Source organism: Geotrypetes seraphini, chromosome 9, assembly GCF_902459505.1.
Source record: "Geotrypetes seraphini chromosome 9, aGeoSer1.1, whole genome shotgun sequence".
In the NCBI taxonomy this organism is placed as follows: domain Eukaryota; kingdom Metazoa; phylum Chordata; class Amphibia; order Gymnophiona; family Dermophiidae; genus Geotrypetes; species Geotrypetes seraphini.
This window is the reverse complement of record NC_047092.1, coordinates 124,514-137,487: the sequence shown is the minus strand read 5'-3', so window position 1 is coordinate 137,487 and position 12,974 is coordinate 124,514. Positions and strand designations below refer to the sequence as shown.

Below are 12,974 nucleotides of genomic sequence, written 5' to 3'. Positions count from 1 at the left end.
GGGGCTAGCTCATCCAGGGTAGCTGTACTTAGACTGCACCATTGTGAGATGAAGTCCTTGGGGTTACAATCTTGGATTATTATGTCTGTTTTATTCCAGAATTTGGAGGGGTTGATGTATTTACGTGAGTTGCAGGTTGTTCTTTGAGCTTTTGGTTTGTTTTTGCTTTTGGCCCAGTTGATATTAAAGGAGTGTGTGTAGTGGTCTGACCAGAGGGATCAGAAACATTTTCCATTTCAGGTTTGAATCTCTGGTTGAATGGGCTGTTGGGTCATGAAGGTTGCAATGTCAAGTTGGTGACCTTTCTCATGTGTGGATTGTGGGTCTAAGATCTTGTATGTTAAGGCTTCGAGGTATGATAGTAAGTTTTCTACTTGTTTGGAGGATTGGTCTTCAAGATGGAGGTTTAGGTCTCCTAGGATTAGGTTGTATATTGCCGTTAGTGAGTTTTGGTGAATAAAATCTTCAAATTCTGGTCTTGCTGTGTTCCAGTTTCCTGGTGTTATGTAGCAGAGCATGCAGGTTACGGATCCTTTGAGTGTGGTGCCTGAGAGTTGGCAGGCTAGTAGATCCATGTATGGGGTGGATGTTTTGTCTAGTATATTTAGGTTTAAGGTGTTTCTGACTAAGATGGCTAGACCTCTTCTTCTTTTATTTTCTCTGCAGACCACTGTTATCACTGTTAACAGCTAGATTTGTTTGGTGTTTGAAATTACTTTGAATACCTCATGTCTGTGTCTGCTTAATGTTTAACCTGGGCAGCCTCAACATAGTCCTCAGGGCACACCAAGTCCCACTGGATTTTCTGAATATCTACAATATGCTTGGTAGAATTGCATACCAAGGAGGAAGTACATGTTTATTCGTTGTAGATATCCTGAAAACCCGATGGGACTTGGTATGCCCTGAGGACTGGGTTGAGAAGCCCTGCTTTAGAAACTTGGAGGTATTTAGGACTGTCTCTTACACAGGGCATTTTATAAAGATTAGAGAATGACATGGGGATAAAATTTTCCCTGTCCCCTCAGGAACTCAATTTCCCCATCCCGTCCCCGTGAGTTTTATTGCTGTCCCATTCCTGTAAGCTCTGCCTTAACCGCATAAGCCTCGAACACTTATGATTTTAAAGTTTGAGGCTTGTGTAGGAATAGGATAGGAAAACAACTCTCTGGAACGGGCCAGGAAAATGAGTTCCCGTGGGGATGGGGAAAAATTTGACCCCCGTGTCATTCTCTAATAAATATGACCAAGCTACAATCTACAAAAGAACTTAGAATATTTACTTACTTAAAGTGAAGATCCTTAAATGTGAAGTGGGTTTCAACAATTCCAGTTGTTTTAACTCTAGTGCGGAGAACATCCTGCTGGGTTGGAATGTAACTGTTTTGTGCTATTCTGTCCAAGTCATTCAAGTAACTATGGAATAGAAAAAAAAAGTGATTTTTTTTTTTCTTGGCTATGGCATTTTACAATCTGCTATTATTCTCTTTGTGGGACACCTTAAACTAGCAAGCCTCAGTATTAAAAGGTAGGGATAGATTTGCCAAAAAACATTCCCTACAAAAATGTCTAAACTGAAAAATTCTACAAATTTATCCAGGATAAATTTGGGTGTCTAATTAAACTGAAAAATTGTCATAAATCAGCATAAATTCAAGTTTCTGTTGTATTATATTTACAGATCAAAAGCATTATTGAAATGGTGGTCACTTCAAACAATTTATTGATACAGGGAAGATAATTTTCAAAATTGTTCCATGGTTATATGTAAATAGCTAAATGCAAAAAGATCAATTGAAAATTGCACTGAATAATGGAAGATTAGGTTTATACCTTTGTAATCTTCTTTCTTTTAGTCCCTGGAGGATTCCATACGCTAGGTGTTCAACCCCAACCCGCAATCAAGGAGTTGCAGAATTCCATAAATTTCTCTGAGCACATGCTCCAACCCCTGAGCCTGAGAGCTAGCAAACATATCCAGCAAAGCAACATACCTGGACAAATCCATGACAAGGGAGCACGGAGACGGACTGGCATCCAGCGGAGGAAAGGAACCATCAATCTTTAAGTGTCTTCTGAGGAGGACAAACATGGGCACTGGCACCGGAATGTCCTGTGCTTAGTGCCGGTGCCCGAAGATCGGCCTCCTCTTCTGCTAGGCCTTGAGCATCTGAGCATGCTCAAGGCCTGCGAATTCACGTTCAGAACGGGGCAGGGGGTGCCGAATCGCGGGAGGGGGGTGCCGGATCGCAGGGGGGGCCTTCGTGGGGAGAAATGCCGGTTCTCGGGGGGGGGGGGGGGGGGGGGGGGAATGCATCAAAGCGAGTTTCCATTATTTCCTATGGGGAAACTCGCTTTGATAAATGAGCATTTTGGATTACGAGCATGCTCCTGGAATGGATTATGCTCGTAATCCAAGCTACCACTGTATTTGTATTTTTTACTGTATTATTGTATTTCGCTGATTGTCCAGCTCTTTTTAGTGTAAACCGCCTAGAACTTTTCGTTACGGCGGTATAAAAGAATATAGTTATTATTATTATTATTTAGATTTTCAGAAACTTTTGATAAAGTTCCTCATGAGAGGCTCCTGAGAAAATTAGAGTCATGGAATAGGTGGCAAAGTTCAATTGTGGATTAGGAATTGGTTATCGGATTTAAAACAGAGGGTAGGGTTAAATGGTCATTTTTTTCAATGGAGGAGAGTAAACAGTGGAGTACCACAGGGGTCTGTACTAGGACCGGTGCTACTTAACTTATTTATAAATAATCTGGAAATTTGACCGACGAGTGAGGTGACACTAAACTGTTCAAAGTTGTTAAAACACATGCAGATTATGAAAAATTGAAGGTAAGTAATTGTGCTTTATCCCAGGACAAGCAGGTAGCCTATTCTCACATATGGGTGACCTCCAAGCTAACCATAATGGGATGGTGGGAGAGTTGGCAACTTAGGAGAATAAATTTTGCAACACTGTTTGGCCAAACTGTCCATCCCGTCTGGAGAACGTATCCAAACAATAATGAGAAGTGAAGGTATGAACCGAGGACCAAGTGGCAGCCTTACAAATTTCCTCAATAGGTGTAGATCTGAGGAAAGCCACAGAAGCTGCCATTGCTCTGACTTTATGGGCTGTGACTTTACTGTGAAGGGGTAATCCAGCCTGGGCGTAGCAGAAAGAGATACAAGCCGCCATCCAGTTGGAGATGATGCGCTTAGAGATAGAACGTCCCAAATTGTTCGGATAAAAGGAGATGAAAAGTTGAGGAGCAGTTCTGTGCGGTTTGGTGCGTTCCAGGTAGAAAGCCAAAGCACGCTTACAGTCCAGAGTATGAAGAGCTGATTCTCCAGGGTGAGAATGAGGCTTTGGGAAGAACAATGGATTGGTTGAGATGAAATTCCGAAACAACTCTAGGAAGGAATTTGGGATGAGTGCAAAGCACCACCTTGTCATGATGGAACACTGTAAAAGGTAGATCAGCTACCAAGGCTTAGAGCTCACTGACTCGTCTAGAAGTGAGACCAATGAGGAAGACAACTTTCCAGGTGAGATACTACAGATGAGCCTTGTGAAGAGATTCAAAGGGAGGTTTCATAAGTTGAGAAAGAACAACATTGAGGTCCCAAACCACTGGAGGCGGTTTGAGAGGAGGATTGACATGGAAAAGTCCTTTCATGAATCTGGAAACCACAGAATGAGCAGAGAGAGGTTTCCCTTGAAGCGACTGATGGAAAGCAGCAATTGCACTAAGATGGACTCGTATCGATGTAGATTTGAGGCCAGAATGAGAAAGGTGCAAAAGATAGTCCAAAACCGAAGACAAGGAGGAGTGTTGTGGCTCATGATGATGAGAGAAACACCAAGTAGAAAATCTGGTCCACTTTTGGTGGTAGCATTGTCGAGTGGCAGGCTTCCGTGAAGCTTCAAATACGTCTCGCACAGGTTGGGAAAACTGGAGAGGAGTTATGTTGAGAGGAACCAAGATATCAGGTATAGAGACTGCAGGTTGGGATGAAGCAGAGATCCCTGATGCTGTGTAAGTAGCGAGGAAAAAAAAGGTAGTGGGTACGGCTCCCTGGAGCTGAGCTGAAGGAGAAGGGAGTACCAAGGTTGCCTGGGCCATCATTACAATTAAGGAGAGAGCAAAGCAGTTTCCCTGCCTTACAGAGTCCAGAGAAAAGCGTGAAGTTCCAGGGAGAGGCAGAGAGAGAGAGAGAGAGAGAGAGAGAAAAGAGGATGGGGTGATGGTCTAAGCTTCGGGTTCCAGAAGGTAGACAAGAGAGGGGGGGGTGATGCAAGAGGAGCCTTTATAGCTTAGAAACTTATTCTAAATATAGAATCTATTGAACTTCAATAGAAGTTAAGCATCCCCATCCTTAATAAACTGTGCTAGACAGGAGAAAAATAGACTGAAGTCAAATGTAATTTCCAGTATGCCTCTAACACATGCACCTGGATCCATTGTATATCTTAAGCTGTCCATCCTAAGCATCAGACATTAACACATCTTCTTAGCACCTCTTAGCTGCAAGTTGGTTTGTTACCTTTTAAGCATGATTTAATTAGAGCTGTTTGAAACAGTCTGCCTGGATGCTTTCTGTATGTGAATTCTGTGCATGAGCACTCAAGGTCTATCTGCATCCACATTCCAGAGTCAGATTGATATAATTTCCCATACGCCTTTGCTGACATTGGTTACGGCAACCAAAAATGATTATTGCTAGCAATAGCTATGCTGACATCTTCCTTCCATAGAAAGGGGAATGAATCAAACAAGCCTTTTGTACAATGTACATTTAGTGGAAGAACTTCTGATTTACTCCAGTTTATCTTATATCCTGAAAATTTTCCAAATTTCTCTATCACTTCAAGTAAGCATGGAATGGTTGTTTCTGGATTTCTCAAATGAAGCAGTATATTTCAAACTAGTCTTATAGCCCGTTACATTAACGGAGATAAAAAGCCAACGCCCTCTTACAGTCCAGCGTGTGAAGCGCCGCCTCACCAGGATGAGAGTGGGGCTTCGGGAAGAATACCGGAAGAACAATAGACTGATTGAGGTGGAAATCAGACACAACCTTAGGTAGAAATTTAGGATGGGTGCGAAGAACCACCTTGTCATGATGGAATACAGTAAAGGGCGGGTCCGCAACCAAAGCCTGTAGCTCACTAATCCGACGAGCAGACATGAGCGCAAGTAAAAAGACCACCTTCCAAGTGAGAAACTTAAGAAGAGACTTGTCAATCGGCTCAAAAGGAGGTTTCATCAGTTGAGCCAAGACCACATTAAGATCCCAAACTACAGGAGGAGGTTTCAGAGGAGGATTAATATTAACTAAACCCCTCATGAAACGAACCACCAGAGGATGAAGAGAGAGAGAACGTCCCTCTAGATGCCGATGGAAAGCAGCAATAGCACTAAGATGTACCCGGATGGAAGTTGTCTTCAGCCCAGACTCGGACAAATGCAACAAATATTCCAGAACAGAGGACACCGGAACCAAACTTGGATCCAGATGGTGCGAGGTACACCAGGATGAAAATCTGGTCCACTTCTGAGAATAACAAAGCCGAGTCGAGGCCTTGCGCGAGGCTTCCAACACCTCCCTGACCGCCGAAGTCAGGGGGAAAGGAACCAAGCCGTCAGATGTAATGACTGAAGATTGGGATGCAACAGCGAACCCCGACTCTGAGACAGCAGAGAGGGAAACACCGGCAGTAGAGGCTCCCTGGTACTGAGTTGAAGAAGCAGGGAGAACCAGTGCTGACAAGGCCAACGAGGCGCAATGAGAATCATAGTGGCGCTGGATGACTTGAGGTGAACCAACGTCCTCAAGATCAGAGGAAAAGGAGGAAACGCATAAAGGAATCTCCCTTCCCAGTCGAGAAGGAAGGCGTCTGCCTCGAGACGGTCCTGGGAGTAAATCCGTGAACAGTAGAGGGGCAGTTTGTGAGTCTCCAGGAAGGCAAACAGATCCCCTGAGGCGTCCCCCAGCGGTCGAAGACCTCGCGCAGAACTCGGGAGTTTAGCGACCACTCGTGCGGCTGGAGAAGACGACTGAGTTTGTCGGCCAGACAATTCTTCTCTCCCTGAATGTAAACCGCCCGCAGGAAGATGTTCTGGGAGGTCGCCCATTCCCAAAGGCGCAAGGCTTCCCGGCACAGGGACCAGGAGCCCGTTCCCCCTTGCTTGTTTACATAATACATTGCCACTTAGTTGTCCGTCCGTACCAGGACCACCTGATTTCGCAGCAGATGACCGAACGCTCGAGCTGCCAGAAAAATGGCCCGAAGCTCCAACACATTGATGTGACAAAGACGGTCCTCTGCCGACCATAGCGCTTGAGTCCGCAGACCGTCGAGGTGAGCCCCCCACGCGTACTCCGAAGAGTCCGTGGTCAGGACCTTGCGATGTGGAGGGACGAGAAAGAGCAAACCCCCGGAAAGATTGGAAGAGCTGGTCCACCAGCGGAGCGATCGTCTCAAGGAAGGAGTGACCCTTACAGGAAGGGAGAGCGGGTCTCGAACCTGATGCCACTGGGAGGCCAAGGTCCACTGAGGAAGTCTCAGATGCAATCTGGCAAACGGCGTGACATGAACTGTCGAAGCCATGTGGCGGAGTAGAATCATCAGCCTGTGCGCAGAGACGGAGCGCTGCAGCAAAATCTGACGGGCCAGGCGAAGCAGAGCCTCCAGTCTCGACGAGGGAAGGAACGCACGAAGGCGAACCGTGTCAAGCACGGCCCCGATAAACTGCAGGGATTGAGCCGGGCACAACTGCGATTTGGGAAAATTTACCTCGAACCCCAGACGTTGAAGGAAAATGATAGTCTGTCGGGTCGCTGAGATAACCCCCTCCCGGGATGAAGCCTTGATCAGCCAATCGTCCAGGTAGGGGAAGACCTGCAGCCCCTGAGATCTTAGGGCAGCCGCGACCACCACCATACACTTCGTAAAGACCCGAGGAGACGAGGCCAGCCCGAAGGGAAGGACGCGATATTGGAGGTGCAACTCCCCCACCTGGAACCGTAAGAACTGGCGGAAGGCGGGATGCACCGGACCACCTGATTTCGCAGCAGATGACTGAACGCTCGAGCTGCCAGAAAAATGGCCCGAAGCTCCAACACATTGATGTGACAAAGACGGTCCTCCGCCGACCATAGCGCTTGAGTCCGCAGACCGTCGAGGTGAGCCCCCCACGCGTACTCCGAAGAGTCCGTGGTCAGTACCTTGCGATGTGGAGGGACGAGAAAGAGCAAACCCCCGGAAAGATTGGAAGAGCTGGTCCACCAGCGGAGCGATCGTCTCAAGGAAGGAGTGACCCTTACAGGAAGGGAGAGCGGGTCTCGAACCTGATGCCACTGGGAGGCCAAGGTCCACTGAGGAAGTCTCAGATGCAATCTGGCAAACGGCGTGACATGAACTGTCGAAGCCATGTGGCCGAGTAGAATCATCAGCCTGTGCGCAGAGACGGAGCGCTGCACCGAAATCTGACGGGCCAGGCGAAGCAGAGCCTCCAGTCTCGACGAGGGAAGGAACGCACGAAGGCGAACCGTGTCAAGCACGGCCCCGATAAACTGCAGGGATTGAGCCGGGCACAACTGCGAATTGGGAAAATTTACCTCGAACCCCAGACGTTGAAGGAAAATGATAGTCTGTCAGGTCGCTGAGATAACCCCCTCCCGGGATGAAGCCTTGATCAGCCAATCGTCCAGGTAGGGGAAGACCTGCAGCCCCTGAGATCTTAGGGCAGCCGCGACCACCACCATACACTTCGTAAAGACCAGAGGAGACGAGGCCAGCCCGAAGGGAAGGACGCGATATTGGAGGTGCAACTCCCCCACCTGGAACCGTAAGAACTGGCGGAAGGCGGGATGCACCGGAACATGCGTATATGCTTCCTTTAGGTCCAGGGAGCACATCCAGTCCCCCGAGTCCAGCAGAGGGTACAGGACTGGAAGGGATAACATACGGAACTTCTCCCGGACAAGGAACTTGTTGAGCCTCCAGAGGTCCAGAATGGGGCGTAAGTCCCCTGTCTTCTTCGGGACCAAAAAGTAACGGGAGTAAAAACCCCGTCCCCTTTGGTTCAGGGGCACCGGCTCCACCGCCCGAAGGCCCAACAAGGACCTGGCCTCCGACAGGAGAAGAGGAAGCTGGTCTCGACAGCAAAGAGAAGCCCCCGGCGGATGTTCAGGTGGCGTGGCTAAGAAGTTCAGCGAGTAGCCCTCGGAGATGATCTGGAGCACCCAAGCGTCTGACGTGATCTCGGCCCAGGCTGGAAGAAAGGTCTGCAATCTGCCCCCGATAGGAAGGGGGTCCTATGACAGTGCGGAGGGGGCCCGCCCCCAACCGCGCATCACGTCAAAAAGACGGAGCGGGTTTAGACGCTCCTTGCGCCAGAGGCTTTGGTTGGGATGCTCTGCCCTGCTGCTGGGGACGCCGGGGCGGAGGCCTGGAGAAGGCCGGCGTCGACTTCTGCGGGTACCGCCGCGGAGGAGGTCTAAACGGCTTCTGCGGGGGAGCCCGGGGTTTAGGACGGACCAATGAGGCAATAGAGCGCTCGTGTTCCGACAAACGCTTGGTTTCCGCCTCCAAGGACTCATCAAACAGCTCTGAGCCAACACATGGAAGATTGGCCAGACGCTCTTGCAAGTTTGGGTCCATATCCAGGGTACGGAGCCATGCCAGGCGGCGCATCGCCACCGCGAAGGCGGACACACGAGAGGCGAGCTCAAATGCGTCATACACAGCATGGAAGAGGTAGAGACGCAGCTGAGACAAATTGGACATAAAGGCCCCAAAATCCTCTTTATGGGAATCTGGCATGACTCCATGATACCTCGGCAACGACTTCACCATCTGTCTCAAATAAGACGAGAAGGTGAAGGCGTAATTCAGGGCCCTGGTCGCCATCAAAGAGTTGGAATAGAGGCGACGACCAAACTTGTCCAAGGTCCGTCCCTCCCGTCCGGGGGGAACCGCCGCAGAGACCCTGGAAGGCTGCGACTTCTTCAGAGCTGACTCCACCAGTAGGGACTGGTGGGACAGCTGTGCCTTATCAAAGCCCTTGCACGGGACAGTGCGATACTTGGACTCCATCTTAGAAGGCACCGCTGTGACCGTAAGAGGGGAGTCAAGGTTCCTCAAAAAGGTCTGGGTAAGAACCTTATTGAGAGGGAGCCGAGGCGTCTCTCTGGGGGGAGAGGGCAAATCCTGCTCCTCCAAAAACTCCTTGGTGTACTTCGATCCTGCGCCCAGGTCAAGGTCCAAAGCCCTGCTCATATCAAGAACGAATCTAGAGAAAGAGGAGGGCTTCGAAGGCGGAGAGGGAGATCGAGACGAGCGCCTCACCAAGAAGGAAGGAGAAGCCTCGCGTGAGTATTGAGGTTCCTTCCCCATGCCAGACCCCGAACCCCAAGAAGCAGCACCGAGCGATCTGGACGGGGTCAGGGACCGCCCATGCCCCAAGGAACCCCTTCGGGAAGTCCCCGGGGTATGGGGCACCGAGGCACGCCCCTTCCGTCTTGGCGAAGAGTCCCTCGAGCACTCAACCTCTGAAGAATGGAAAAGCCTCGGGTTATCGAGGCGCAGTTTGGAGACCCGCAGGGTCTCCGCCCCGGTCGGCGAGGAGCGACCGCGGCATCGAGGAGAGACCCGTTGGCGTTTGGGCTTCCTCGACCGACACTTCGCCCGAGGCCGACCCGAGGGCGAGGAACCCCGGGAGGACCTCGACGAGGACGAAGAGGAAGAGATCCTCCAAACTCGCCGCACCTTGTCCCGAGGCCACACACTCCGCTCAAGCTGGTCCACCGAGGTCGAGGGCAAGGTCGGGGCCGAGGCCGAAACCCCCCCCCCGGGCCCGAAGTCGAGGGCACCGAGACCGAGGTCACCGACACCGGGGCAGTCGAGGCCGAAGCCTGCTGAAGGTGAGCGAGGGCCCCGGACAGCTCCGAGGCGATGAGAGCCCGGAGCAAGTCCTGGAAGACGGGAACCCCCATCATAGTCGGCAGATCCGGGGCCATCGGGTGCTCCCTCGAGGGCGACCTCGGTACCGAGTATTCCCGCGGGGCACCCGACTTCGGCGCTCGGGGCGGGGCCGAGGACGACCCACCCGCCCCCGCCGAGGAACTCGAGGATGGCTTCTTCGAGGCTGAAACTGAAGAAGGAAGTGAGGACTTACCCTTCGCCGACTTCGGGGTCGAAGACACCGGCTTTGACGCCGCGGGCTCCCGGGGCGAGGCCGGGGCCAAAGCCGAGGCCGACGTCGAGGCCTTCCCCGCCGCGGGGTCAACGGCAAAGAGCTCCGCCATACGAGCCCGACGGCGGCGGAGAGCTCTCTGCTGAAAAGTAGAGCACCGGGAACAGGCGTTGGTGGGGTGCTCAGGGCCCAGGCAACGCAAGCACCACCGGTGGGGATCGGTGATCGAAAGGAGCCGATCGCACCGGGTGCACTTTTTAAAGCCCGTCACAGGATGGGACATGGGCCCAAAAACCGGCCGAGAACAAGCGAGGTCCCGCGGCCGCGGCTACCGGGAGCCCCCAGAGCCGAACGGAAATTTTTTTTTTTTTTTTTTTGACGAAAACTGAAGGAAATAAAAAGAACAACAAAGAAAAACACAGCGACCGAGTCGAAAAAAGGACACAGCCGCGGTGACAGAAGGCAATACTAAGAGCACAATTTCCACAGGGCTTCTGGCTCCGCGAAAGAGAATGAACTGAGGACCACGAGGTGGGGATGCGCCCTCTAGTGGGCAAGAAGGCATACACATGCGTGGTGCAGTGTAGCAAACTTGAAACTTCAATCAAGTTTGCTTGAAAAGCTGTCCGCGCTGGGGCTCCGTAGATGACGTCACCCACATGTGAGAATATCATGCCTGCTTGTCCTGGGATAACAAACCATTCCAATGCTTGATACATGAAGGTCCATTCCACCCGATCAAAGGCTTTCTCTGCATCCAAAGACACAGAAAAAGCCGGATCTTTCATGGCTTTTGTTAAATTTAACATATGAAAAGCCAATCTCATGTTATTAGATGAATGTCTCTTAGCAACAAATCCAGTTTGGTGCATATCAATAATAAAAGGGAGAGCCTTAGCCAAGCGTACAGCCAATGTCTTAGCTAAAAGTAAAATTATTTATAACCCGCCTATCCACAAATCTAAGCGGGGAACAATAATCACATACAAAATCACACACAAAATGAAAACAGATACATCACATTAAAAAACAGCATAAAAAAGAACTGCATATCCTCAAACTGTCACCTCGCTTGCGCCAAAAAAGTGTGCAACCACAATTTTGACTCTCATACTAAAATGCGTAAAGAAGAACTACACATCCTCAAACTTTTGCAGCGTTTGTGCAAAAGAAGCAATCAAACAGCACAGTTTTTACCCCCTTCTTGTGCCAAACAACTTCTCCTGCTGAAATCGACGGGCTTTGATAGAGCGCTTCTGTAAGGTGGAACACCAGGCACAAGTCTCCACCCGGTGCTCAGGGCCTGAACACTACAAACACCAACTATGAGGGTCGGTGACAGAAATAAGCCGCTGAAACCTACAGCACTTTTTAAAGTCCATTAACGATTTCAGCATGGATGAAAAAATGGCTTCAGCGAAATTAAATGCAATTTTGGGGAAAACCCCGAAGGCCGAAGCCGACGAGAAAAGAAAAAATTTAGTTTTCTTTTCTACAGATTTTTAATAAAGAAAAGAAGACAGGCAAAGAAAAAAGATACACTAGAAAAACTAGTAAGAAAAAAAACGTAAAGCGGGAAGGCCACACAGACTAAGTTCAGTCAGAAAAATGCTTCTTTGCTCCGCAGAAAACGAAGAACTGAGGAACCAAGAGTCTACTTCAGGCAGGAAGGCACTTGCACATACACAGTGTGGGCAGTCGCAAAGTTTCTAAAAACTTAAAGTGGCGATACACTTTTAATACTGTCCATACTGGGGCTCCATGGATGACGTCACTTACATGTGAGAATATGTTGCCTGCTTGTCCTGGGATATATCACTTACAAAAATGTTAAAAAGAACAGGCCCAAGAATCAAACCTTGAGGCACACCACTAGCAACATCCCTTTCCTCAGAGAGCTCTCCATTGACTACTACCCTCTGTTGCCTTCCATTCAACCAATTCTTGATTACATTTTAATTAAATTTGTATGAAATACTGAAAACTTAATTTCCTATACGAATACTCTCATATGAATATTTGTCCCAGAAAAGGAAAGGTACTTACTATGCTGCAGAGTCATTAAGCTGGTATTCCCTGGATCTATTGAAACAGGCTTGTACCCCACTATCTTTCCATAGTCTCTTGATAACCCCAGCAAGTTCAGCAGTCATAAATCCTTCTTCTGCTGCTCCAGCCAACACAAAGAGTTGACGGGCATCATCCTATACAAAAAGGAAAAAAGTCATTAGAAATAAATTCAGCTTTTATGTTTAAACAATTTTTTTTTTCAAAATCTTTATTCATTTTAATACATACATCAAGCGTACATTAAATACAAACTATTATAATACATTATCACTTGAAAATTCCATCACAATGTGTATCTAAAAGCTTTATATCCCACCCCCCTCCCATAACCATACACAAATAATAAAATTCATATGTATATTAATCATTTAAAAATATGCAATATATATATATGCAATTCTCCCTAATTCCCCCACCCCTCCCTTCCTTCAATTATCACATAAGAAAAAAGAATAATAAATTAACATTAATCATTATAATATTTTATTATTGGCCCCCACACACCCTGAAATCTATTAAAATAACCATTTTGTACTGCAATTAACCTTTCCATTTTGTACAGATGACACACTGAGTTCCACCAGAAGCTGTAATTTAGTCTAGAACAATTCTTCCAATTAAGTGTTATTTGTTGTATCCCCACACCTGTAAGGATCATCAGAAGCTTATTATTTGCTGCAGATATTTGGCTTTTAGATCTC

General features: G+C 48.6%; 1 protein-coding gene across 1 annotated transcript in view; it reads right to left on the bottom strand.

Moving 5' to 3' along the window:
* LOC117366720 (guanine nucleotide-binding protein G(i) subunit alpha-1) overlaps nucleotides 1-12,974 on the bottom strand; it is a 143,189-nt gene that overhangs the window by 76,877 nt on the left and 53,338 nt on the right. The window contains exons 4-5 of the mRNA XM_033958464.1: nucleotides 12,250-12,407; nucleotides 1,288-1,416 (exon numbers count right to left, since the gene is read on the bottom strand). Coding sequence (XP_033814355.1) covers nucleotides 1,288-1,416; nucleotides 12,250-12,407 — 287 coding nt within the window. The remainder of the gene's footprint in view (nucleotides 1-1,287; nucleotides 1,417-12,249; nucleotides 12,408-12,974) is intronic.